This window comes from Thamnophis sirtalis, unplaced genomic scaffold, assembly GCF_051295495.1.
Source record: "Thamnophis sirtalis isolate CommonGarterSnake01/CBP01778 unplaced genomic scaffold, rThaSir2_p1.2 scaffold_2, whole genome shotgun sequence".
Classification (NCBI taxonomy): domain Eukaryota; kingdom Metazoa; phylum Chordata; class Lepidosauria; order Squamata; family Natricidae; genus Thamnophis; species Thamnophis sirtalis.
The window spans coordinates 22,744,176-22,769,632 of NW_028261382.1; the positions used below are offsets into that span (position 1 = coordinate 22,744,176).

The 25,457-nt window shown below is 45.0% G+C and overlaps 1 protein-coding gene and 1 long non-coding RNA gene across 2 annotated transcripts; one reads left to right on the plus strand and one right to left on the minus strand.

Moving 5' to 3' along the window:
• Positions 1 to 588: 588 nt before the first annotated feature.
• ANP32A (acidic nuclear phosphoprotein 32 family member A) lies at positions 589 to 19,561 on the minus strand. Its single transcript, XM_014074283.2, has 7 exons — positions 19,378 to 19,561; positions 8,850 to 8,999; positions 7,004 to 7,126; positions 4,913 to 5,111; positions 3,351 to 3,448; positions 3,072 to 3,138; positions 589 to 2,249 (listed from the first exon to the last, which is right to left on the minus strand). Exons 1-7 carry the CDS (start codon positions 19,429 to 19,431, stop codon positions 2,188 to 2,190), a joined length of 753 nt encoding a protein of 250 aa, XP_013929758.1. The 5' UTR covers positions 19,432 to 19,561; the 3' UTR covers positions 589 to 2,187.
• A 199-nt stretch (positions 19,562 to 19,760) lies between these two features.
• Positions 19,761 to 21,560, plus strand: LOC148048492 (uncharacterized). Its single transcript, XR_015695449.1, has 2 exons — positions 19,761 to 20,973; positions 21,324 to 21,560. It is a non-coding gene; the product is annotated as an uncharacterized LOC148048492 (long non-coding RNA).
• The last annotated feature ends 3,897 nt before the right edge of the window (positions 21,561 to 25,457 follow it).

The following is a 25,457-nucleotide window of genomic DNA, read 5'->3' on the forward strand; positions in this document are numbered from 1 at the left end:
TATGGTTTCCTTAAGGGAAAGAAGTCTCTGCGGAGGGAAGTTCCCAGCTAGAAGAGGATCTTCCCATAGGATCTAATGGAGATGGAAAACCAACCAGGCTACAGGGCTTGGTTGGAAAACCCCTTCTCATTAACCTGACACAAAAAAACAGATCTACCAGATACCTCATAAGAGATATGCACACCTGCTCTTTCCAGAGAACTCTTGAGTTGTTCCCATTTCTCCCCTAGGGTGGCCAGGTCACTGTGGCCCCCAGGAGAAAGAGAACATTGGGGGGTGTTCTGGAGTGTTCTGTTCCTGGGAAAGTAGTTTCTACCATCATGGTTGCTCCCATTCTTCCAGGAGTGCAGCAGACTCTTGCGGAAGCCTGGAAACGAGACATCGGCAGTAGAGCCCCACGACTAGGCCCCGTCTTCTCTTACACGAAAGTGTTTCGCATTGGTGGACTGAGCCATTGTGACAAATTCATTTTCATTTTTTCTAAAGTTTCTTAAAATAATTACAAGTTTGTTCTTTAAAAAAAAAACTTTAAAATCAAGCAGCAAATTCCCACGTGGCCCATTTACTGCAATAAGCCACAGGAAAAAAAATGGTATAAAAAGATTTATTGAAATTCATAATTAACAAAGACATAAAACTCAAAAAGTCTGGCTCTTTGGGGAGCGAGAGGGAAGGTTGCAATGGTCGTGCTTGTTTATATACAGATGAGAGAGTGGCGAGGAAACACAAGCCCACTTCTAAGGCTCTCATTGAAGAGGGACAGGAAATTAAATCTGTACATTCAACTAGGTACTTTGCAGTCGATTTACTGACTTTTTAAGAAAATACAACTTTTCTATCCGCAATCCATGCTCGTGTATGAAAAGAGACCCGGCTGGCCTGGGCGTCCAGTACTGTCTCCTCTGGCAATTAAAAGCTTTGCAAAAATCTTCAGAGTACTGTAGAGCAGTGGTCACCAACCTTGGCAACTTTAAGACTTGTGGACTTCAACTCCCAGAGTTCCTCAGCCAGCTTTGCTGGCTGAGGAACTCTGGGAGTTGAAGTCCACAAGTCTTAAAGTTGCCAAAGGTTGGAGACCACTGCTGTAGAGCACATGTGGAAACAGATTCTCATCACCTAATATCAAGGCGTTGTTAATATACTTTTATATATAGTATTTTACAGACCAAAATAGTACACACTTTAGTTAAAAGGGTTCAAACATTTTCTTTTTTTATTACAACTGTCAAATGCAATTCACCAGTTAACTCAGGAAATTAGGAACACTTTTTATATATATTTATAGATATTTTCATGACTGCCGTTTACAGAGAACTGCTCTAGATCCCAAGAGTCAGAAAAGAACCAACCGGGAATGGGAGCTGAACAAGGATCCTGCTGCATTCTTGAGCAGTTCCCATCCCGAGAGCTTGCCCAGCCATGCTCTACAAGATTTTTTTAAAATAAAAATTTGCAAAGTCACCCCCACAAACCAAATAAAAAGGAGAGAGAGAAATTACATAGTTGGTCACTATTTACAAACAGCCAAGTAAATGTTACCGATAGGAAGTGGAAGAAAAGGGGTTTCTGGGAACGGCAGCCATTCACAAAACAGGTAACAAGAAAACACGCGGTTATCAAGATGCTGCTGCTGCTGCTGCTCCCTATGGTGCTGGCGGCTGGAAGGCTCCCACGGGCCAATTTTGCTGAATCCGGGAGAGAAGAAAGAAAGGCTTACAATGTCCTCATAAACTGGCCAAAAGGGGGGGGAAGGAAGAAGCCACGGAGTCTTCAGGCCCAAATGATCCCACCGCCCTCCCTGTTCCAGCCATCAATTGGAATCATTGTGGGAATCCTCCAGCTCATATTTATTTCTAAAAAGCTTTTAAAATAAAATAAAAAATCCAGAGTCCAGGATGAGCCACTCCAAGAAAAACAAACTTATCTCTTGCGTTGTTTGCTCCTGCATAAACAGGAATAACAGATAAAATATTTTTTTACAGAAACAAAATGTAGCAGTCTTGAGTGGCAGTTTTTTTTAAAAAAATGTTATTTTAATTCCCTTGCCCATAAAATTAAACATTTCCTTCTTGATCTCACAGCAACATTACATTCCAGGGAGGGGGTGAGAAGGGGTGAAAATACAGGGAATAAACAGTCAAATCACAATAGGAAACTTATTTTTCCCCAGAACAGGTTGCGTTGCATTTAATCTTCCTCCTCGCCTTCATCATCAGCCTCTCGTTTTCTCTTCTCCCCCCGGGCTTCTTCTGTCAAAGCAAAGGGTTGCAGGGTCAGAATGAGGAACATCTCTGCCCCACAAACTGCCTTCCCCATGCAGCCCCAAACTATTGCTGCAAAGCAACCCACTTAGGTTTAAGCGCAATTTCCAGCTGAGCAAAGGCCAGGGCAGCTATGGGGGAAAGCAGCTTCCCCCGCCAGCCGAATTCAGCCCCACTTCCAGAGGAAGGAAAGTTCTACTCTGCACCTTCACAATACAGGCTGCACCCAGCTGCTGAAACTGGTAAGCTAAGTACTGTTAAAAGCCGTGCACCGTTTTCCCATATAAAATATGTGCAAAGAAGAGGAATAAAATAAAAATATTAACCCAGAACTCTTTAATGCCCTTAGGGACTATTTTTCATGCTTTTAATTTAAAATTAGCTGGTTGGTGTCTGTTTAATTCCAACTACATATTGAAGAGTTGCAGGCCACTCTATAAGCCCTCCAGTCAACAAATAAACTAACTTTGCCCCGAAGAAATTTCCAATCGCACCAAAAAGAAGCTCCAGGCCTTCCTCCTTCATCTCTCCCTTTTCCTCTGAAGAGCTCAAGGCAGGAACACTGGAAGCGTCTCCTAACTTTCCCCCAAATAGCTTCCTTCTGAGGGAGTGGCGGCTGGCTGATGGGGAGAGGCAAGCCCAGGGACACCCCGGAAGCTCTCTGGCCGCAGGAGGGCTTGAAGCGGCTTCGGGGCGAAGAGCTTAACCTCACACAGCATCTCAGTCAATCCCTCAGATCTGCTCTACTGTCCCAATGGTTTAGCCTTTAAAAGAGGGCAGAGGTTTTCTCAAGGTTTGTTTTGCACATACCAACTGCTGCTTCTTCCTCCTCTTCTTCATCATCTACTTCACCATCATTATAACCCTCTTCATCCTCCTGCCAGAGAAAAAAAGGCAAAAGTGTTTTATTGCATCTGGAACTTGTCTAAATTGGAAAAAATTAGTTCGCTTTGGAAGAGGAATTGCCGTAACCATATTCGGCATGAGGCCATTATCTGCTCCGGCTGATCACAGATCGCAACACCCCTCATTCCAAAGCAAGATGCCTGCAGCTGGTCTGATTCTCTCCCCCAAGTACTACAGTCTTACCTCCTCTTCTCCACTCACATCTTCCTCTTCTCCACTCACATCCTCCTCTTCCTCTAATTCGTAGTCTCCTAACTGAGCCTCTTCATCGTAGTCCTCTTCTATAAAAACAAAACAGAAGAACCGAGCCAATGAGAGAAGTCAACTCCATTTTCTTCTGGTTCCCCTCCTAAACCTTTGCTTTGTCTCTCCCAGGCCATAAAGGCCAAGAGCAACATTGCAGTCAGGACCGGACGGAGCCCTGAACTTTTGCAGGAACGGGGTGGTGTGGGTGTGAGTGTGTGCCACTGAGCATGTGCAGAAATATCAGATTCCCATTTACCCTCCTTCAGCTATGTGAAAGTTGAAGCTATCAACTAAGTGTCTAAATTCTGCAGCTCGGAGATTGTGATCGCCCGGATTCCATAGTAGGGACAGAAATGATGTGGCAGCTATTTTAGGCTCAGAAAGAAGACAGGTCCCGAAGGCAGAAGATGAGGCATTTAACTTAACAAAACAAAACAACAAAAGAAAGAGCTTTTGTCTTCAGCAAAGTTGCTTCCAGGAAACCCAAAAGGAAGACCAAGAACATTAAGCAACCTATCAGGTAGTTCTCCCATTTCTCTCACCTCACGCAAATTGAAGGAGAAATGCTCCAAACGAGCTCCAAACCCTATTTAAAACAGCAAAACCACCTGACGTTTTTATGAAGTGGAACAGAACAAGAGAAAAGAAGCACAGGTCAGTTCCAAATATTTCTGAAGTTTAATCCATGCTTTCGTACCTATCATCTGCATAGGTTTCTAGTATCTAGTGTTTCAGACAATAGACTTGCAAGGAATCTGCCTCTCCAGGAACCTTAACTGCAGGATGAGGACAGGATTCCCCACCATCCCCAATTCCTTACTTGCACGTGGCACACTCTGCACTGGATGATGGGGCATGACACGCAAGCCATGCATGTAAGAGAACCGTGGTACTAAAAAGAGCATGGATAGAAGAAGCCCCCTTTGGACTGGGTCCAAAGGAATCCATCTACTTGAGAGTCACTGATTTTCAAGCCAGCAATCATGCCTAAAACTTGCTGGAAACTCAGAATCAGGGTGCAGGTTGTAGGCAGTTGTTCCTGGCCTCTGCTGTCCCTTCTAAACAAAGGTCCCTCTAAGCCATGGTACGTATCATCCACTGAGTACTGTTTCTTCCTCCAATTTATTGCAATCCTCTTGAAAGCAACCTGTAGGAGTGCCCATTATCATATCCAGAAGTTGTGTTTCCAGTAATTTAAAGAGAGGCAAAATCAACCTTTAGATGCTACCTCTGCTATTCAATGGTCCTCTTATATATTTACCCCACCATTCCAGTGCAAGATGCCAATGTTCATCAATATTTGGTGCCAAGGAGAAGCACAGGGCACTGGAATCTAGGGGGTTTTCAGGATTCCTCCCGTCTCTTGCTTCCAGGGCAATCTGGAATGCGACAAACTGATACGGATAACTCTGTGGATGGTTTTACTGCATCAAATAAGGCAAAGACATGGAGTTTTGTTCTTGGGAGTCAACCTCAAGCTAGGGTTCAAGCTCACACACCATCCTCCTCCTCCTCTTCATCATCCAGGCCTTCCACGTAACCTTCTGCATCCGAATCAGGGGCCTCTTTATCATTCCGATCGTAGCCATCCAGGTATGTGAGTTGAGGGAGAAGTTTGAAGACATTGTCTCTGTAGTCATTCAAGTTAGTGACCTCACAATTGAAAAGATCTAAACTCTTCAGGTTTTCTAACTTCTCCTGAAAGAAAAAGGAAGGGGTTCATTGCCAACCCTCGGCCCAACACCACTGGGTCAGAATTATAACAAAACAAAGGCCCCAAAGGCTTCTTAACTAGAAAACATTCTATCCTCTCAATCTAGCCAGGATCAGATTTGGCCTACAAGAAGTTTGGAAGTGGCCACATTCAGGTGAGTTGGATTTAAGCTCCACCTGGAGCCACAGATCCCTGGGAGTCTGCAAGACACCTGTCCAAAGCCCCAAAGGGAACAAGCCCTCTGGCTGCAGATTCTCAAGGTGGGCCAAGAATTTTAAATCCCATGAAGGAAGCCGCCTCCTGTTTGTTTCCAGCCTATAGGCACCATTCCTTCAGGCGACCGTCAGAAGGAGATGCAGAAGCCAGCAACCAATTCTGCAGATGCTCTTTCACCAAGCCACAAATCAAGCCATATTATATGGAACAGGAACAGGAGAGGAGATTCAAGGCTACCTTCAGCCACAGAAGCTCCCGGGATGACTGGGCAAGTTTCACTCGGTCACCCCCAGCCTACTCACACCATGTGGAAAAAGAGGCTTCAGGTGGTTAAATATCAGGGTACATTAACTAAAAAGATCAAATACCTACGACTCTTCTTATCTGTTCATGTCAGCACTGAAAAGGCTTCTATTAGATTAAAAAAAAAGAAAGCTGTTTAGTCCTATTCGATGGGGGAGGGGCTGCCAAAGACGCTGCATAGCCCCATCCTTTCACTGTTTCATCCTTATAGACACTTTTTTCTTCTGTACCTTCAATTTTAAAGTCTGTTGACTTTCTCAGCAGAGAAAGTGCGATAGACGCTGCAATCTGGAGGCCAGAAGCAGATCCAGAAATGTTGCCAGTTGCAATGTTACTCAGTCAAGTTTCAGGGCAGCCGTTCCCAGCGACTGAAAACAGGCAGTAGAGGACAATGGTTGCAGCCCAGGTTCGGGGGCAGCTGTTCTACGTCCACCTATTCTGAGCCCCCTGGGGTTCTACGGTCCTCCTTTATTTTCTGACTTGTCCACAAATATTGTTTCTATGGATCTGTCCAGAAAGGTAAAGAGTCAAGGAAACTGAGTCGCTTTAAGTTTAGAATAAGGGAAGAAAGGGGGAAATTATTGCCTGGCAAACTGAAGGGAGTACAGAAAAGCATAAAAGTTTTAAAATGCCACACTACTAGTATGAAGTTTAGGCAGTCAAGGAGGACCAAAGGAAGCAGGGAACCATATCCTGAGCCCATCTGGAAATGTCTCCTACTCCACTGAAAGCTACAGACACCTTTTCCTCAGCTGGCTTACGGGGGGGGGGGGGGGGGAGTGGTCTTTTTGACTGCTCAGGAATAAGGACAACCCCAGGAGTCATAATGAAAGGCAGCCACGAGGGGGGTCACAGTGCACAATGCGGGTAAGAGAACTCAAGCCCTTGTTCCCTTGGGCCCTCTGACGGACCAGACAGCGCTTAGGGAGACGCAGGAAAGGAAGAGGGTGGCCAGAGAGGCTGCAGGGCGAATAGGCAACTACAGGAGGGGTGTCAAACTCAATTTCACTGGGGATTGTGTATGACCTTGGGGGGGGGGGGGCAGGGAGGCATGGGCAGGGGGCGTGGCCAGCTCAACATCACTCATGTCGGGGGCACCTGTGGTGGCCAGAGCACTCTGCCAACGAAAACAGAGCGCAGAAGGAGCAGCCCTCCTGAGCTCCGTTCCCACTGGCAGAAGCACTGTGGCCTACTCCTTTGCTGCTTGCAGTGTGGCCCCATGGGCCAGATCTAAGCATCCCACAGGCCGGATCCCTCCCCAGGCCTTGAGTTTGACACCCCTGAACTAGAGGGACAATCCCAGGAGTATTGGGAACTGATCAGCAAAGACCTCCCAAAGAGGCCTATGTGGACTCACCAGAGGTTCTATTGTACTAAGATCCTTTATTTTGTTGCCACTTAGGTTTAGATGTGTGAGGTTCGGACATTTTTCTGCCAATACTTCCAGTCCCCCTGAGATTCTGTTGTCACTCAACTCGAGCTGAGGAGACAAATATTGAGACAATAAAAATAAACACAACTATGTTATTCATTTCTTAGGATAATATAGCATTTGTTCTCTAATATCTGTAGTAAATAAAGTCTTATCTGTGCACATATGTCACCTCACAGAGGACACACCCCTTTCCTAAGGGCCCAATTTGAAGTTCCACCCTGATACCTCCCCAAAAGAATGAATAAAGGCATATGGCATTGTGCCAGGCCAAGAGGGATTTGGAAGGAAATGAAAGCAGCAGCATCACAAACATGCTTGGAGAAAGTGAGGAACTGGGAAAGTGAAAGAGAACGAAAGAGGAGAGGGAGCTTGGAGAGGAGAGCTGGTGAAAAGTTTTGGAGTGGAATTGAGTTTGAGTTTTGAGTTGAGTTTATTGGGATTTATAGGCCGCCCTTTTCCCTGAGGGGGACTCAGGGCGGCTTACAACCACAAGGGAGGGGGGTGCAGTGTCAAAAAAACAAAACAAAATGTGAACAAAGAAAAATAGTAAAAACACAACTTTCGTTCAGCAATCAAACACTCGGGCGGGTGAATTGGAAACCTATCCCCAGGCCTGCTGGGAGAGCCAGATCTTGAGGGCTGCGCGGAAGGTCTGGATGGTGGTGAGGGTACGGATCTCAACGGGGAGATCGTTCCACAGGGTCGGAGCTGCAACAGAAAAGGCTCTCCTCCGTGTGGTCGCCAGTCGGCATTGACTGGCAGATGGGATTCGGAGGAGGCCCAGTAGACATAGAGGCCCAGAAGACATAGAGCTTGTCTGTATCCCAAAATAGATTGGGAGCCAACAGAAGGGCTGGAGGTTACTGACACTGGTGGCCATCAAAACAGTTGTACAAAGGAAAACCAAGACACGGGGCAAATATAGCACACCTGGAAGTCAAGATAAAGCTAAGCAGGCAACATCTGCAGAGGGAAGGTGGGCTGTGAGATGATCGATCATTCATTCATTCATTCATAATAGGAGAACAAGGAAAGTCACAAAAATAATGATGGAGCGGAAAGAAGGCAGAATGGGGAAAGAGACTCGGCAGGAAACGGGATAGTATGTCCTAAAGAAGCATGGAGGCTCAAATGCAGAGCAGAGAGACGCTAACCAAGAGAACAGCTGAATTAACACCTCCAGCAGGACGAACAAAAGGCTGCTAGCGGAAGGGCAATGAAGTCAAAAGTAAAGGCTAGCGAAGCCAATAGTTTCGGCAATGAAGAGGAAACAAATTTTGAACAGAGAGGGAGAAAAGGGAAGCCAAAGGGCAGGTCTTAGTTGAGCATCAGCAACAGCAGAGAAGAGCCAGGATGATTCCAAAGCAAAACAGTTTTCACCTGGCCAAGAAACTGGAGTTACCAAGGGAGAAAAAGATGGGGAGCTGGGGGGAGGCCACCAGTGCTTCTGCCACTCTGCAAAAATAGGAGCCTGCATGACCTGAGCAGATCAAATGAGACCAAGTTGGCAGTCAGATGGACAGATGGGCATGTATAAAATGAGTGTCTTGGCAGCAGAGTTATAATGAACAAAAGCGAGAAATATTAGGAAATCCCTGCACTTTACACTTTACAATTAGATGTGCCATGTTTATTTAAAAGATCCAAAGTTTTGCTTTACTGTGTAGTCACATAGAACCCTCCATTTAACACTGGGTTCAAGGGTCTTTTATATAAGTAATTATTAGGCCAGTCATGTTTTTCTTCATAAAATAGGATGACCACCTACCTTCTTAAGTTTGTTTAACTTTGGTAAGTTTACAACTGAGGTGAGGCCTACATTGATTGTACTTAATAGTTCCAGCTCTTCAAATTCATCTGTGAGGCCTTCAATTTTTCCTTCATTTGACCTGCAGTTGTCAAGAACAAGTTCTTTTACCTGAATACAAAAAGTAAATAAAAGGCTTAGTGATGTCATTTTCAGGTTCAGTCACTCGTTATGTTTTAACATTTTATCTGCACACTGCCTAGAGTTCCTCTGTAAGGGAGATGGGAGGTTTCTAAATGGATAAATAAATAGGCATTTAACATATCAGAGTCATTTATATGGCCTTCATAAGATTTGCTTCAAGCCAAACCCACCTACAGTATTTTGGGGTAAATCCCATTAAATTTAAAAGGACTAAATTTCAAAATGACCAAAGAATTGCGTGAGCATTTCAAGCTAGAGCAAAGTCACTATGTGGAAGGTGGGAACATTCATAGTTATTTCACTTCAACACAATTCTGGACATTGACCTCTATGACCAATGCTCCACTCCATATACGGCATGAAAACAATGGATGGACCTCAACTGAAATACCAATCAATGTCACTGGATGCAATACAAGGAGTCCTTGACTTACAACCATTCATTTAGCGATTGTTCGAAGTTACAACAGCACTGAAAAGGGGGACATGATCAGTTTTGAGCCCTGGTGGTCCAGTGGTTAGAGTGCAGTACTGCAGGCTACTTCTGCTGCCTGCCTGCAATTTGGCAGTTCGAATCTCACCAGGCTCAAGGTTAACTTAGCCTTCCGTCCTTCCAAGGTTGGTAAATGAGGAGCCGGATTGTTGGGGGCAAGAGGCTGGCTCTGTAAACTTAGAGAGGGCTGTAAAAGCACTGCAAAGTGGTATGCAAGTCTATGTGCTATTGCCTTTGCTAGTTTTCACTTATGTCCATTTGTAGCATCCCTGTGGTCAGTGACCAAAATTTCCGTGCTTGGCAACTGGCATGCCTTTATGACAGTTGCCCCATCCCAGGATCCCAGGATCACCAGCTGTAACCTTCCCAACACTTCCAACAAGCAACGTCAATGGGAGAAGCCAGTTTAATGACCGCATAATTTACTTAACGGCTACAATGATTTGTTTAACATTCGTGGCAGAAGAGGTCATAAATTGGGCAAAACTCACTTAACAACTGCTGTGCTTAGCAACAGAAAATTTGGGCTCAATTGTAGTCGTAAGTCAAGGACCACCTGTATTGACCTGGACTACCTTTGCTGGATTAAAACAGGGACGTCATCTCAGTGAGAGTTTCAAAGTCAACTCTTATGGCCATAAAGCCAAGTCATTCTCCCATGGCTGCCCCCTCTTGTGCTCCTGGAAGAAAGGCCAGAATGAATTTGATGCGCTCCCTTTCTCCCATGGCTAAACTGCTGATCCTGCTACTGCTGGAACTCCAGACAAACACAATCCAATGAATGGAAAGGAATTCCACATGAATTTGAAAGGGAGAGCTGTCCAATCACTTGGAAAGAAAACTTTGCTGCAGTTTCAACTAATCCAGGTTCAGAGGGAAGCTGAACAAAATCATTAGCTAGCTGGACTATTTCTCAGTCTCTGGGTTGGCTGACAGCTACTCTTTTTTAGTTGTTTTTTTTTAAATACAGACCTTCCCAACTTGCCATAATGCTAAATCTCGGAATTGTGTTCCTTTGTTGAACTCAAAACTAAATTCACAAATTGGATTCTCTGGAACTTCCGTTTTAACAGAATAATAGAGTTGGAAGGGATCTGGGAGGTCTTCTATTCCAACCCTTTGCTCAAGCAGGGGACTCTATACCATTTCAGACAAATGGCTGTCCAGTCTCTTCTTAAAAGCCTCCAGTGATGGTGCACCCACAATTTTTGAAGGCAAGTTGTTCCACTGCATAATTGTTCTGTCGGGAAATTTATCCCGAGTTCCAGGTTGCATCTCTCTTTAATTAGTTTCCATCCGCAGTTTTTTTCCTCCTGTTTTCAGGTGCTTTGGATAATAGGTTGACCCTCAACCCTCTTCTTTGTGGCAGCCCCTCAAATTTTGGAACGCTGCTATCCTGTCACCCCAGTCCTCCTGTAACAGATGTAAAGTGGGCTGGTCATGTGAGTGACTCAGTTTCACTTCTGGGACCGAAGGCACTTGAAAAGGTATGAAGTCACAATATGGCCCTTTTTTTATTTTGCCCATCCAGAGGAACAGAGAACAGCTGGGAGGCCACCAACTCTTTGACTAGGATATTAAGATTGTCTTTATTCTGCCCTTCCATCTACAGTTGACTTGCTCATCTATTTCAACTTAATGATCCCTCCGTTCTATTAATTAAACTGAACTGTTTAATTGAACTAATTGAATTAACATGAACTGAAAGAGGTTCGTATTGTTTCCAGAGCATGCAATTTTCATGTTGCTTTGGAATTTTGCTTTCTTGAATTGTTCATTTTGTTACTAGATTTTAAACACCATGAAAACAATATGGTAATGACTCAATGTTATTAGAGATAGCCAGTTTGGTCTAGTGACTAAGGCACCAAGCTAGGAAGGAGGAGACTGTGAGTTCTAGTCCTGCCTTAGCCATGACACCAACTAGGTGACTTGGGCCAGTCCGCCTCTCTCAGCCCACACAGGTTTGTTCTGTGGGAAAAACAGGAGGAGGGAGGAATATCATATGTGTTCACCACCTTGAGTTATTTGTAAAAAATGGTAAAGGCAAGATATACATACAATGAAATAAATAAACATTCCAGTTATAGTTGACAATGTGTTTAGATTGCAATATTTACTTATTAATAAGACAAAGATAAAATCCTTTCAAATAAATCATGAAGAGAAGCAACCTAGAACTGAGGAGAAATTTACTGACAGTGAGAACATTTAATCAGTGGAACCACTTGCCTCCAGAAGTTGTGAACGGTCCCATCTGTTGGAGGTTTTTAAGAAGAGATTGGAGAGTCATTTGTCTGGAAAGATTTGAACAGGAGGTTGGACTAGCAAACCTCCAACGTTCCTTATAATTCTGTTATTCTGAGAAATAATTTATACCAGTATGGAACAAATCTTAAAAGCTGAATTCCCATTTTAACATAAAATATTTCTGTTCAAAATATACTGAATTGCTTCCATATATAATAATTGCTACAATTATACTATATGCTTCTTGCTGGAAAATTGTCGGCTTCAGTGGACAATTCAGTGGCTAATCAAGTTGTGGGAAAATGCTTTGAAGTCTGAAGTAACTTTGTACCTTAAAAGCAAATTTCGCATGCTTCAGCTTGAAATCATTCACAGACTATAATCTAATACATGGATTGTTATCATATACAAAATTGAGTTTTATGCATACTGTAGAATCTAAATTCATTTTAGCAATATAGACCAAACTCATTTATCGTTCCAATGAATTGTTCATCATGGTTAATGTGATGTGATATTAAACTATTTAAACTAATACCATTGATTATATATTGGAAAGGTGTAACTTCCATGATGGCAATAACCTCCACAACTTTTTAAAATCCCTGATTTATTTATCCCTATTGTATTTTTTTATTTATGTCACATTCTCTTTTGTACATTTACATATTTTCTTCAAAGTGTACAACAAAAAAGTTAATCTTCTCTCCTTTTTAAATTACATAGCTCCCTTAATAGTGCGTGGAAATGTAGAAATAATATATCTTGGTTTCAGTGAAGTATTTGACAAAACACTCCATGACATTGTGATTGTCATACCTGGAGTATGCTTATGAATCTTCTCTGGATAAACTAGCAGTTTAGCAGATGCACATCTACTTGAAATCTTACTTAATAAGCAGTCATGAATTCTCCCTCAATCAATGAAAGCGAAGCGCCAAAGTCCAGCACAGGACTCTGCATTGGGTCCTACCCTCTATAACCTTCCTATTCGAGAGTGAGATGAAAAGGGGGAGGGAGTGCTTACACAGGTAGTCCTTCTTTAGTGAACATTCAGTTACAACGGCACTAGAAAAAGTGACTTATGGCTGTTTTTCACGCTTACGACCATCCATTGTCCCCATGTTCACGTGTTCAAAATTCAGATGCTTGGCAACTGATTCATACTTATGACTGTTGCGTGTCCCGGGATCACGTGATCAAAATTTGCAACTTTCTGACAAGCAAAGCAATGGTGAAGTCAGATTCACTTAACCACCTTATGGATTGCATGGATTCCCTTAATAACTGTGGCAAGAAAAGTTGCAAAATGTGGCAAAACTCACACAACAAATGCCTCACTTAACAACAGAAATTTTGGGCTCAATTGTGGTCTTAACTCGAGGACTACCTGTATTTGCCAACTACAGCAGAACCAGTGGGAAGACAGAAAAAAAATCCAAATATTAGGCTGGAAAAAGACTTTGGCATAGTAGTTGCTTGGAAACTGACTTCCAGTCTGCAGTATCACATGGTTGTAAAAAAAGTCGTGTGTAAATTTAACTTATGTTAATAAAAGCACCTGAATAATCCCGTTTTGGGCACCTCACTTAAAGATGCACTTAAAGGTGCATGAAAACTATCAGAATCCAAGGGAGATTCTGAGGATGGAGAGATAAGAAACGAAATCTCACGAGGAGAAATTAATGCAACTGCTAATAACAAGCTTTAAAAAGAGAAGACAAGGGAAAATGTAATAGTACTCATCAAATAATTCTTCAAATAATTCAACGGCTGTCACAGAAACATACAATTTCTCTAAATTCTGGAGAAAATGGCAAGGAATGGATGAAAGTTACAATACTGTAATTCCAACGGACTCTTGGGAAAGAAAACTGCTAATAGTAAGAGTTGTTTGACAGGAGCCATACCATGTAGATACTAGACACCAGATGTCAGGGGCATTTTAATCTGGATTTGTACAATCAAGCCGTGGGTTGGATTGAGGGTCCAATGCAATCAATCCAGTATCTGTCAGCCTGCAAAGGTAGATGCTATACGGAAGAATGCAAATCAAGCTATTAGTAATAACACTCTAATTCTACCAGCCCTTTTAAGAGCACCAAAGCAGCGTATAAAGCACCATTTGCATTTAAGCACCACTAGTGCATTATAAGTAAGGGGCTGCACATTTGGTCTTCTCTGGGCTAAATCTCACTTCTTGTTTCTTCAGTATTGCATAGCCCATAAAACTGTTCACCAAAATCAAGATGTGAGAAGGAGGAGGGCAATCCATGGTTTGCCTCTGCTTACGAAAGCCTGTTCCGCAACACTTGTAGGGTTTGTGGTTCTTCCTCCCTCCCTCCCTTTTCTGTTTCTGCTGTTATTGCGATGCCATCACTATAGGTTCCCATCTGGGCGGCTGGAATTGCTACTCTGGCCACCTGGGTGGGGATTCTATGGTAGCTGACACACTCTTGAAACAAGTCCACTCTGGCTCACAAGGACTGGCGAGGCTGAGGATTCTATGGCTGACCACAGAAACACCTTTTCTAGGATTCCTGTGCATGGTTTTAAGCCTCTACAGGGCCTCACTGAATCCTGGGGTTGGAAGGGACTTCCGCCAGAGACAGGAATGCTCAGACTGTCCTCAATAAATTGTATCCAACCTTGGCTTAAAAAGTTCCAGAGATGGAGTCCCTAGGACTCCAAGAAGCTGTCTGCTCCACTGCTGAAGAGACCTCACAGTCAAGAAGTGCCATGGGAGCTGGGGTGGGAAGTTATTTGTTCCAAAGGTTCTGAGTGTGTAAAGCAGTATTAGATATTGTTTACATGCACATCAACCAATAGAATTTGTGTGCAATTTTGCAGCTCCAACGCTTGTCCATGCATGGATTAGAAATATTTGTAAAAAGTGTTAAACCATAATGAGACAAACACTGTTTCTTGAAGAAGATAGATAAACCCAGAAGAAAACACAACTTTCATTTTGAATCCCAAAGCATTGCAGCCTCTCATGACTCATATTGACAATTTTAGATGGCTTTCATTGAGGATCCAAAGGTTGCTACAGACATGAGTTCAGGCTACTTCTAGTTTTTACTATTTTAAAATATTTGTGGTTTGCAGGAGTCATTGCACATTTGCAAGATCAGATACCTTAAAATCTTATTGGACGATACTTTATTATAAGAACAAAAATTGTATTTTTATCTGGGGATTTTGATGATGATTGTGTCTACTGCATCCTCTCATTTCTATTGCTTGCGTCTTTATCATAGGTTATGTAGCTGTTTATAGGTACAAACACCTTTAAGTATTCAACAACAGAAAACTAAGTAATCTTATTTATTAGTTTATAATATGAAATATAAAAATACAAAAGAAAATAGGAGGAAAATAAGGGAGGAAAAAGGGAAGGGAAAAAAGTAAAAGGTGTTGACTTCCAACTCCCTTAATATAAGGGAGTCGGAGGTTATTTTTATTAAAATAAAATTAAGAGAGACTAATTAATGAAATATTAGTTGCTTTCTGAAAACTTTGTAGGCAGGTTTATTGGTTCTGTCTTATTGGTTTTATGCTGAGTTATATTGCTATTTTATAGGAATTCCAATGTAGCAGAAACACCTACTCACTTCTTCTGTACTTGGTGAACTATTCAGAGGGCTTCTGCAATCAAGTGGATTGAAGTATATATCCCCAAGATACGAGTTCACTTTCATTTCACTTATACTTGGATCTGGATTTGAATCCATGTCACCTGGACATGTTTTCAGAAACGAAATAACTTTTTCTTATACTCTAAACTCACCAACTTCAGAACTGTGTTAAAAAGCCTATATGCAGTGACCAAAACAAAAACCTCCTTCAGTAAGTTTAGAAGGCTACTTCCCAACAGAGAGGGAAAAGAAAAATATTGTGTTGCACTAAAATCTGGAACACACTGCAAACAGCAGTACCATACCAACTAGCTACTTCTGTATTACTAGAAGTAGATCCAAAAGGGTTTTTCTCTTCTTGCATTAAAACTGTAAAGTATGATTAAATGACTGAAATTATGGGCTGGGATTAGGGAGTTCCAGGTTCAAGTCCTTCTTCAGCCCATGAAAGTTCAGTGGTCACTTTGGACAAATGACTCCTCTTCTACTAACTTCAGAGGACTTCTCTAAATTCATGGTTAAGATAAATCTAGTAAAATAAAGTTCATAGACAGAACTACATAATAGTTGAGAACTACATAGTTTGTAATTGTTACACAGCCATCCCTAAGTGGGAAATGAGAGGTTAGATTCAGATGTGTTGCTACAGAAACACAATGGAAGGGCCAATGGAACTCTAGAAAATATTCACTGTATCCCTCACCCCTAGATGAATGCAGGGCCTCCTGATCCCATTGCATTTCAAAAGCATTTAAGTATAATACCCTATCATGCTCTGAATGAAATCACATTCTCACCAGATCAAATGAGCTTGAATGACTTGGGACTTTGGTGCCTTAAGGGCCACCATATGTTCCTCCCTCCAGATCTGGAGTCCTTCCAGATTCCCTGCCCAACAGAGAAAGGCAAGCGCTCAATATAAGTAGCCTCTATTGGAGAAGGCCTTTTTTAGATATTTGGAAAAAAATCAAGCTGTTAAAGGCGACTTGCTGAATATTTTTAGTTTGATCTATAGTTAATGGCTTTTCTGTTGGCTGTTTGCTATGTTATTTCAACACTAATTTTTGGTAGGTTACAGCTTTGTTTTCAAGTTGTTTATTTAGTGAACTGTTCTGAATCCACCTGGTGGAAAGAAAAAGAATTTAAGCTTCTGAAATTACATGTTTAAAAACAAAAGTCCCTGGCTTTGGTGATCATGAAGTTTGTACCTTACTTGCATTCACAGAAGTCTGAATTCTCAATTGTTTTTTCATGATATAATTAACCAATGTCTTTTGTAAATCAGCAGGATTAAAAGAGTGGTGGGATAATCCTGTACACAGCTATTTGGAAGTAAGTCTCACTGAATTCAAGCTTTATTGCCAGGAAATCAGAGACAAATTTCACCTTCAAGAGCTCAGAAAAGCTCATGAGAATGAGAAATGGAATTATGAATAAAACAGAAGAGTTTTTTTTAAAAAAAAACTAGCAAATTGCACCAATTTACCACAAAGCAAGGAATTAACACAGAAGGTATCATGCCCTAGACTAAGTATTGTAACTTACAACTTTAGTTCTGAGATAAATCCTCTTAATGTTTTCAGCTAAATTTACATTAAAACTGTGTTCATAATTTCAATTTCCTACTGATTTCACCAGATTTCTTTTAAATCGTTTGCATTTTTTCCTATTATTGCAAAAATATTCCTACAAGGTCCAACCTAATAAATATAAAGAATACCAGGAAAAATGTCAATGTAAAATTTTATTGAATATTAACTAGGTTGCTTCTTTTAAGCTATTTTAATGTTTTAAAAAGTAAAATCTGATTTGGCAAAATTCTCAAGAGTAGTACATGAAAATTTGGCATAAACCTGCGTTATTCTTAGGTGAACATTCTAAGTAAGTTCTAAATAGCTGAATTTCTCTATTTCCTTTTGAGCCTGTATCGCAAGACTCCATGCAACACATTCAAGGAACTCCATATCCCTCCATGAAGTATGGAGCATTCCCAGAGTTTACAGAATACGCATCTTGACACCATATTTGACTCTTCACAAGGAGTAGAATACACAGCTATAAAACGGCTGAGCAAAAGACAAGCAGGAGGACAGCAAGAAGTTATTTTGGTAGCCTTCAAGAGTCCCTTTGCGAAGCCTCCCTGCCCAGCGACGAAAAGCCCACGGCGACCCAGCCTGGGCAGCTACCAGCTCCGGAGGGTCTTTTGCGGGAAGAAGCAGACTCGGTCGGGGGGCGGCAACGGGCGCTTCACCAGGCGGGTCGAAGGAGCCGCAGTCGGCTTGGCATTCGGGGCTGGGCGGGGGGCTGGCGCACCGAAGCCTTCGCCTCTCGGAAGGGTCAGCGAACCGCCTGGCGACACGGGAGGTCGGCCGCCTGCCCCCTCCCCTCCATGGGAAGCACGAGGCTCCGCGTCCTTTCAGCCCGAGCGGCCGCCAGGCCAAGTGCGCGCCTTCGCTTCGGCGACAAAATGGCAGCCCTGGAGAGCTACTGTGGTGCCAGGCTGGGCGAAGGGAGCCGCCGGCGGCGGGCGGGCGCCCTCCCCTCCCTCCCTCCCGCAGCGGAGCCTCCCTCGGCCTTCCGGACCGGCGGGTGGGAAGGCGGCCATCCTGGGCGCGCGTTCCGCAGGGCGGGCGGGGGGCTTCCTTCACGCCAAGGCCGACAGCCCGCGAGGCCGCCCCGCCTCCTCCTCCTCGGCCGCCGGGGGAAGGGAGGGGGAACCGACCCCGCGATCCGCTCGCTCGGGCAGCCCTTTTTCCTCGCTGCAGTTCGGCGGGGGAAAAAGATGGCGCCGTGTCCTACTTCGGGCGGGCGGGCGGGCGGGCGGCTGGCGCGGCGGAGGCCGGCTGCTTCCGAGGGGGTGGGCCTCCGCGCCGCGCTCCATGAAGGGAAGAGGGGGAGAAGGCGGGCTGCGGCCGAAGGGCCCCCGAGAGCCCCGCCGGCCTGACGCAAAAAGCGCTTCGGCGGAGCGGCGGGGGGGAGGGGCGGGAGGCAGGTGACACTCCAGGAGGGGGGGCAGAGCTGCGCCGCGAGTCTTACGTAAAGCCCCCCCTCCCCGCCTCGGCGGAGGAAAACATCTCCCACCTGGGTGGGGCTGCGCGCGAAGCGCCTCTCGAAACGGCGAAGCCCCCCAAGTTCCCCCGAAACGGCCGCGCTGCGCCCCTCCCCCCCGCAACCTTAGTTTCTCCTTGGGAGGGAAATGCAGCGCCGCCGCCCCCTCCTGCCCCCCCTCGTCATTCCACGGGGCAGGCGGGCCGGGCGAGTCCGCGGACAAAGTTTCGCCTCCCAGGCAGCCTCCGCCAGCAGCATCCCAAGTTCGGGCCGAGGCCGCCGCCGCCGCCCCCTCCCTCCCGGGGCGAGCAGAGCAAGAGGGCGGGGGGGGGGAGATCGGGCCTCCCCTCGCCCCCCCAGCTCCGCACATCTGGGGCGGCGGGGGGGGCAGAGAAAGGGCGCGTTCATGAGGACTACAAAGTTGCAAATATGGCTCCCCGGCCAACCGCGCCTGATCCGCGCCGCGGGAGCGACCCATCCGGCGGCCGCCCTCAACTTGCGGGCGAGCCCGGCCCCTCGCTGCAACCCCCTGAGCCCCCTGGGCGCTCCGGCCAAACTCCGCCCGAGCGCAGGATCAACTCGGCCGCCTGACCGGCTCGCTCCGCTCTCCTTCCGCCCGGGCGAGCGAGCCCTCGCCAGCCGCCGCCTCCGGAGACCCGGCGGACGGACGCACGGAGCGGGGAGCGGCTTCCCTCCCGCCATCTCGGCCCCGCGCCCCCCCCCCGGGCATTGACGCCGCGCGCGCTCTCCCCGTGGGCGCCTCAAGGGCAGCGGCGCAGCCCCCGCGACGGCAGCCGGCAGGACTGCGCCCCCCGCCCGTCCAGCGCTCCGCAGCGGCTCCCCGCGCCCCCCGCCTGGCCGCCCCGGTTCCTCCCGCCGCCGCGAAGCCCCCCGCCGCCCGCCCGCCCTGGCTTACGTCGGAGGGCGTCCTGTTCCGCAGCTCTAAGTGGATCCTCTTCTTCATGTCCATGTCCCCGATTGCGCGGGAGGCTGCCTGGCTGCGCGGCGCTCCGCTCCCTCTTTTGTGTTGACACCGGCGGCTCCAGCAGCAGTAGCAGCAGCGGCCCCCCCTCCCGCCCCCCCTCCAGAGCCAGCGCGCGAGCGAAGAGGGACTTTGGGCGCTCAACCAGCTCCGCTCGGAATCCCCCAACGCGGCCGACCAGCGCGCACACTAGCGTGATTGCCGCGGGGGCGGGCGCTCCGCGAGAAAAGGCTCCCGCTTGACGGGCGGGCGGGCGGGCCAACCGGAGGGCGGGGGAGGCCGGGCCGGCGGCCGCCGTACCAATGGGAGCGCGCGACGGGCTTGCGGGGGGAGACGGGCCGGTCCCTGACGAGGGAGCTGCGGAGCAGTCGGCGCAAGCTGCGGAAGGGGCCGCCGGGTGGTTGGCGGCGGGGCGGACGGCCGCGCTCGAGCCGCAGCGGGCGGGAGTCTCCGTGAGCGGGCCCGGCGCCGCCTGCCGAGGAACGGGACCCTCCGTCCGCCTGACGGGCGAGCGCCGGAGCAGCTGCTGGCCGGGAGGTGGCGGCGAAGGAACGGCGGCTTCCCAGAGGATTGGCTGGCGCTCGGAGCTCGCGGCGCTTTCTCGCCCGCGGAAGACGGAGCTGCTCTCCGGAGCCTCGCTTCGAGGAACGGATCTCCCTGCCGCATTTTCCGGCGAAGGGACGGACCTCCCCTCGGAGAGGAGGGAAACGGCCACCGGGCGCTTTAGCACCTGCAGGATTTCTACCGCGGTGGCCGGAAGGGCCGAGCCGGAGCCTGTCAGGGCCGGTTTCGGGGGCCGCTTATCAAGGGGAGGCTGGAGGGCTGAGGACTTCCGGGCAGTACGGGAGGGGGGGGGAGTTGTCTCCTTTCCGCCGGCGTCGGACGCGACCGAGAACTCCCGGAGGGCCTCGAAAAGCTGCAGCAGCTGCACCAGCCTGGACTTTCCTCCTCCTGCTCAGCTGGGCTGGGGGATCTTCTCTTAAAGGTCCCCTTTTTGCCAGAGGGAGAGGGAGAAAACCGAGCTGCTTTTCCTGCTGCATCGTTGGTGGCCTCGTAGGTATTCTGCTCTCCGGCTCTTTCCCCTGCTTGGCACGGGCAACCCGCTGGCTGAGTCTAAACACGGGGGTTTTAGCTATTAACGTTTTTGGACAGTGGCTAGACAATGAGGTGCAAATTGTATTAACGTTTGCTGATAAAGCTTGCTACTGTTACATAGTAGTTTAAGTGCATTGGCTTTGATCTGCAATAGGCACGCCTCTTAAACAGTAATAGGTTTTTAGTGTGACTTCCAGTGATTTTGGTATCCCAGCTTTCCTCTTCTCCAACAGGACAGTGGGCCGGTTCTGGCAACAGTTGGGACTGCTGGATTCTTTTCACAAGAATTAACAGTGTAATAAGTCCGCCAATATGAGAGCACAAAGTACTTCCAATAACTACATATACAAAGACAAACACTCCTTCAAACCATAGTCAATTCCCAGTGTCTTCACAGGTTTTCAAGAAGAGACCGGACAGCCATTGTTTGAAAAGGTATGGGGTCTGTGCTTGAGAGGGGGTTGGACTAGAAGACCTTTTTTGTGGCCTGTCCAAATGTTAATTAGATATGACCCTATGGAGTATTTTGCAGCCAGCCAGCTGGATGTTTGTCTGTAAGCAGATAAGGTGTAGAGAATATGAACCATTTGAGAATCCTTAGGGTTGTTTTGCATCTTTCAAAGACTGAATGAGCGCCTAAGGCTATGAAAGGTATTTCACATGCGTGAAATGGTGCTAATAGAGTTGCTTCCACATGCTACATGAAAAATTGCCTGTCTTTATTGTTACTGTAAGAATTGCTAACCATAAGAAAGTGACAAAAAGTCTACATTCTTTCTCTACAGTGCAAATGGATCCTTCTAAGCTATATTGCAAGAACATCATTAGTTTTGAAGAGAAAAAGATGGGCTCCGAATCTTGCTTTCCTCTTAAAAGAAAATGAGTGTGGGTTTTTTTGTAATCCAGATGCAAGAAGAATAAACGGGGAGAATACTTTCTTTCTAAAGGAAGAAATCTGATAGGAATTTCTGTTGTTTGCTAACCATCTATTGTATTTGAACTTAAGGAAAAGTTTGTCAGTTTAAGAAAAGGGGGAAGTCTTTACAGGCAGTCCTCAACTTACAACCATAATTGGGCAGAGTTTGGCCGGAGCACCCAGGGGACTGAGGGGGTCGCGGCGAGGGGCCGGGCTTGCCCGCAACCACATTTCTGTTGCTAAATGAGACAGTTAAGTGAATTTTGTCCCATTTTATGTTTCTTGTTGAGTGAATCACTGTAGTTGTTAAATTGGTAACATGGTTGTAACTGAATCTGACTTCTCCATTGATTTTGCTTGTCAGAAGATCACAAAAGGTGATCATGTAACCCCAGGACACTGCAACCATCTTAAATATGACCCGGTTGCCAAGTGTCTGAACTTTGATCTTGTGACCATGGGGTCATTGCAACATTCATAGGTATGAAAAGTGCTGTTGTAAATTTGAATGGTCATTAAATGAACTCGTAAGTTGAGGACTACCTTTATGTATATGTTATTTACATATGGTATATGATACAATTGATAGGAAGCCCCAAAATTATACTGATTATATATATATATATATATGCCCAAATATGGGAGGAAGGTCACACTTCCATTCCCTGTCCTTCGGCTCATCACAAGAGACCATCCAGCAGAAACCCAATATTTTTTTACTGTTGCCTTTTTGTTACATTTGTTATGTTTGTGCTGATAAATAAATAAAGGGAGACTAGTATAGATCTATTTCAAGCTATTTAGCTCTCATCAGCTAGCCATACCCTTGCTGGGAATTGAACCTGGTTCGATTCCCAGCAAGGGTATGGCTAGCTGATGAGAGCTAAATAGCTTGAAGTAGATCTATACTAGTCTCCTTTATTTATTTATCAGCACAAACATTATATATATATATATATATATATATATATGTATGTATGTATGTATGTATGTATGTATGTATGTATGTATGTATGTATATATATATATATATATATATATAAAAAAGATTTTTACAACCCCTGGTAAGCCCCAATTATGGGAGGAAGCTAACTGCTTCCATCATCTGTCCTTCGGCTCGTCACAAGAGTCCATCACGACAGAAACCCAATATTTTTACTGTTGCCTTTGTTATATTTTATTTATTTATTTATCAGCCCTTTATTTATTTATCAGCACAAATAAAAAACTATATATATATATATATATATATATATATATATATATATATATATATATATATATATATATATATATAAATCAGTATAATTTTATATATATAATATACATATATATACCCACATACACAAATATCCATGTCTGTGGTTTTTTAATATTATAAACTTTGTCTATACTTTTCTGCTTTCTGAGGAGAACTTTAGATCTCAATAATATTTTGATTTGAAGCTTTTCAGCAGAATATTGTAAGACTGCAGAAGTATTTCTTGGAACATAGTATTTCTCACTTCTTACTGGAATGCACCTAACAGAATCTGAGTAAGGGGCCTGTTTTCCATTGACTAAGTTATTTATGTATTGCTAAGATTTTGTGCTGCTTTATTCCCAATGGCTCAGAGTCATGTATACAGAAAACCAGGGCATTAAAAAAAACTATGGTACTAATAATACTTTATAATTCAATAAAAAAATTTGACAAAAAAACCTGTGGCATTGATCGATAGGGATGGAGACATCAATCTTAATATATCCTAAGTGCTTTCTCTCAGAACCAAGTTTTTATTTTTTTATGGAAATTCATTTGGGATGACAGAACGTACAATATTCTGTTCTATATTCTATTTGGGAGTAGGGAAGTCTTCAGTATAAATTTCGGGCTCCATCTTTGTGGGGGGTCCCCAGTTTCTTCTGCTGTTGAACGCACCTCTTCTGCAGGTGCTCCTTACATGGCTTTCTAAGGCCTTTTTTGGTTTGCTTAGCCTGTCACTGAATGAAGCCTCTCCCCCTTAACCACGGTATGAGCCTGTGACTTCTTGTCTGTCCAATGGTGACTCAGCACATGACCAAAACAAAAAACACCAAACGAGATCAGCATGGTTGCAAAAGAGTTCTCTTACAAACTGAGAGACACAAAAGACACATACTTCGCAAAAACTGCAAAGAGCGGCATATCATTAATACAGAATATGACCAAATAGCCTGAGTCTGTAATGAGGGAGTCAGGGAAACTAAGGCCCAGAATGAGCCAAGACAGGCAACAAATGCAAAAATAATGTTCAAATGTTTCAATATGTAAGAAACAGGAAGAAAGTCAAGGAAACAAGTCCACTAATGGCAGTAGATGAAGATGATGATAGGTAGCAGGGAGAAAGCGGAACTGCTTAATTCCTTCTTTGCAACTATTTTTTTGCAAGAGGAAAAAACAGCCCAACCTATCGAAAGCAATACCAAGGAAGATCGAATAGGCACAAAAGTCAAAATAGGCAAGAAATTAGTAAGAGAATACTTATTTGCCCTGCCCGGACAGATCACCTGGATCAGATGATTTATACCTCAGGGTTCTGAAGGAGTTAGCAAATGTAATTTCAGAGGCAATGAATGGAATCTTTCAAAGCTCATGTAACGCAGGGGAACTACTAGAGGATTGGAAACAAGCCAATGTGGGTCTAATCTACAAAAAAAAGGGCAAATGAATCTAGGAAATTATAGGCCCATCATTTTCACATCAATACCTGGGAAAATCTGGAAAAGATAAGTGGCAGACCTATAAGTACCTAGAAACGAACACAATAATTGCTAGAAACCAGCATGGGTTTGTAAAAAAAAAAAAAAAAGATCATTCCAGACAAATCTTACTGCCTTTGATAATGTGACTAAAGTAGTGGATCGGAAAAATGCTGTGGACGTACGTGGAAGGCATTTAACAAAGTAGATCACAGCCTATGTCTTAATGAGATAAAACAATGTGGGATGGACAGTGCCAGCATCAGATGGATTCACAACTGGCTGACCAATCACATTCGTGTAATCTTCAATGGAATTACATCCGCATGGAACGTAGATACAGTGGAGTATCCTAAGGTTCTATCCATACTCTTCAATATTTTCATAATGATCTAGATGAGGGGATGAAAGGGGAACTCATCAAATGTGAGTGACACCAAGCTGGGATAAATAGCCAACACTTTAGAAGAAGAACTTTGAAAGACTTGAACACTGGACCCGATCTTCCAAAATGAAATTCAAAGGTGAAAAAAGTAAGGTCCTGCATTTAGGTGGGAGAAACCAAATGCATGAGTACTGAATTGTTGGTACCTGACTCAAGAGTAGTAACTGGGAAGGAGTTAGATGTCCTACCTAGTGGACCACCACTTAAGTATAAGCCAGCAGTGTGCTGCAGCTGTCAAAAAACGAATGCAGTCCTTGGCTGCATTAACAGAAAGATGACATGAAGATCACAGAAGTGATAAAAGCGAGTACAGCTGTATACCACGCTACTTATGCCACACTTGGAATACTGAAGGAATCAACTTGATCTCCAAAGCATCGAAGGGTAGGAGAAGAAATAATAGGTGGAAGCTTGTTAAGGAGAAATTTCTTGACAGAATAATCACACTTGTCTCTTGGAATTGGAGGTGCTTCATAATTGGAGGTTTTCAAGAATAGACTGGATAACCATTTGACCAGGATGGTATGAGGAAGCAGTCCCCCACCTTTCTGATTCTGCGGACCAGTGGCGGGGAAGAGATGGTTAGGCACATATGTGACCACTTCTGCACTCGCCCATTACTTGCATGGCCCAGTTCCCGCCAGGCTGGGCTGCAGACCAGGACTTGGGGATCCTGGTATAAGGTCTCCTGCCTTGAGAAGGGGGTTGAACTAGAAGTCCTCCCAGATCCCTTTCAGCCCTATGATCCTACATTCTAAATTGGCTTCTGATACTGATCACGCCCCTGGGAGGGGTATTTCTGGCAGCAGATGGGCCTGGGGAAATGGCCTTTCTCTC

What these genes read in the sequence shown, in the direction of transcription:
- ANP32A (XM_014074283.2), bottom strand. Translation starts at nt 19,431, where the DNA reads ATGGACATGAAGAAGAGGATCCACTTAGAGCTGCGGAACAGGACGCCC. An exon ending in TTAGTACAATAGAACCTCTG is followed by an intron (nt 5,112 to 7,003) that starts GTGAGTCCACAT and finishes TTTTTCTTTCAG; the next exon opens with GAGAAGTTAGAAAACCTGAA. An exon ending in TGAAGAGGAGGAGGAGGATG is followed by an intron (nt 3,449 to 4,912) that starts GTGTGTGAGCTT and finishes TTGTTTTTATAG; the next exon opens with AAGAGGACTACGATGAAGAG.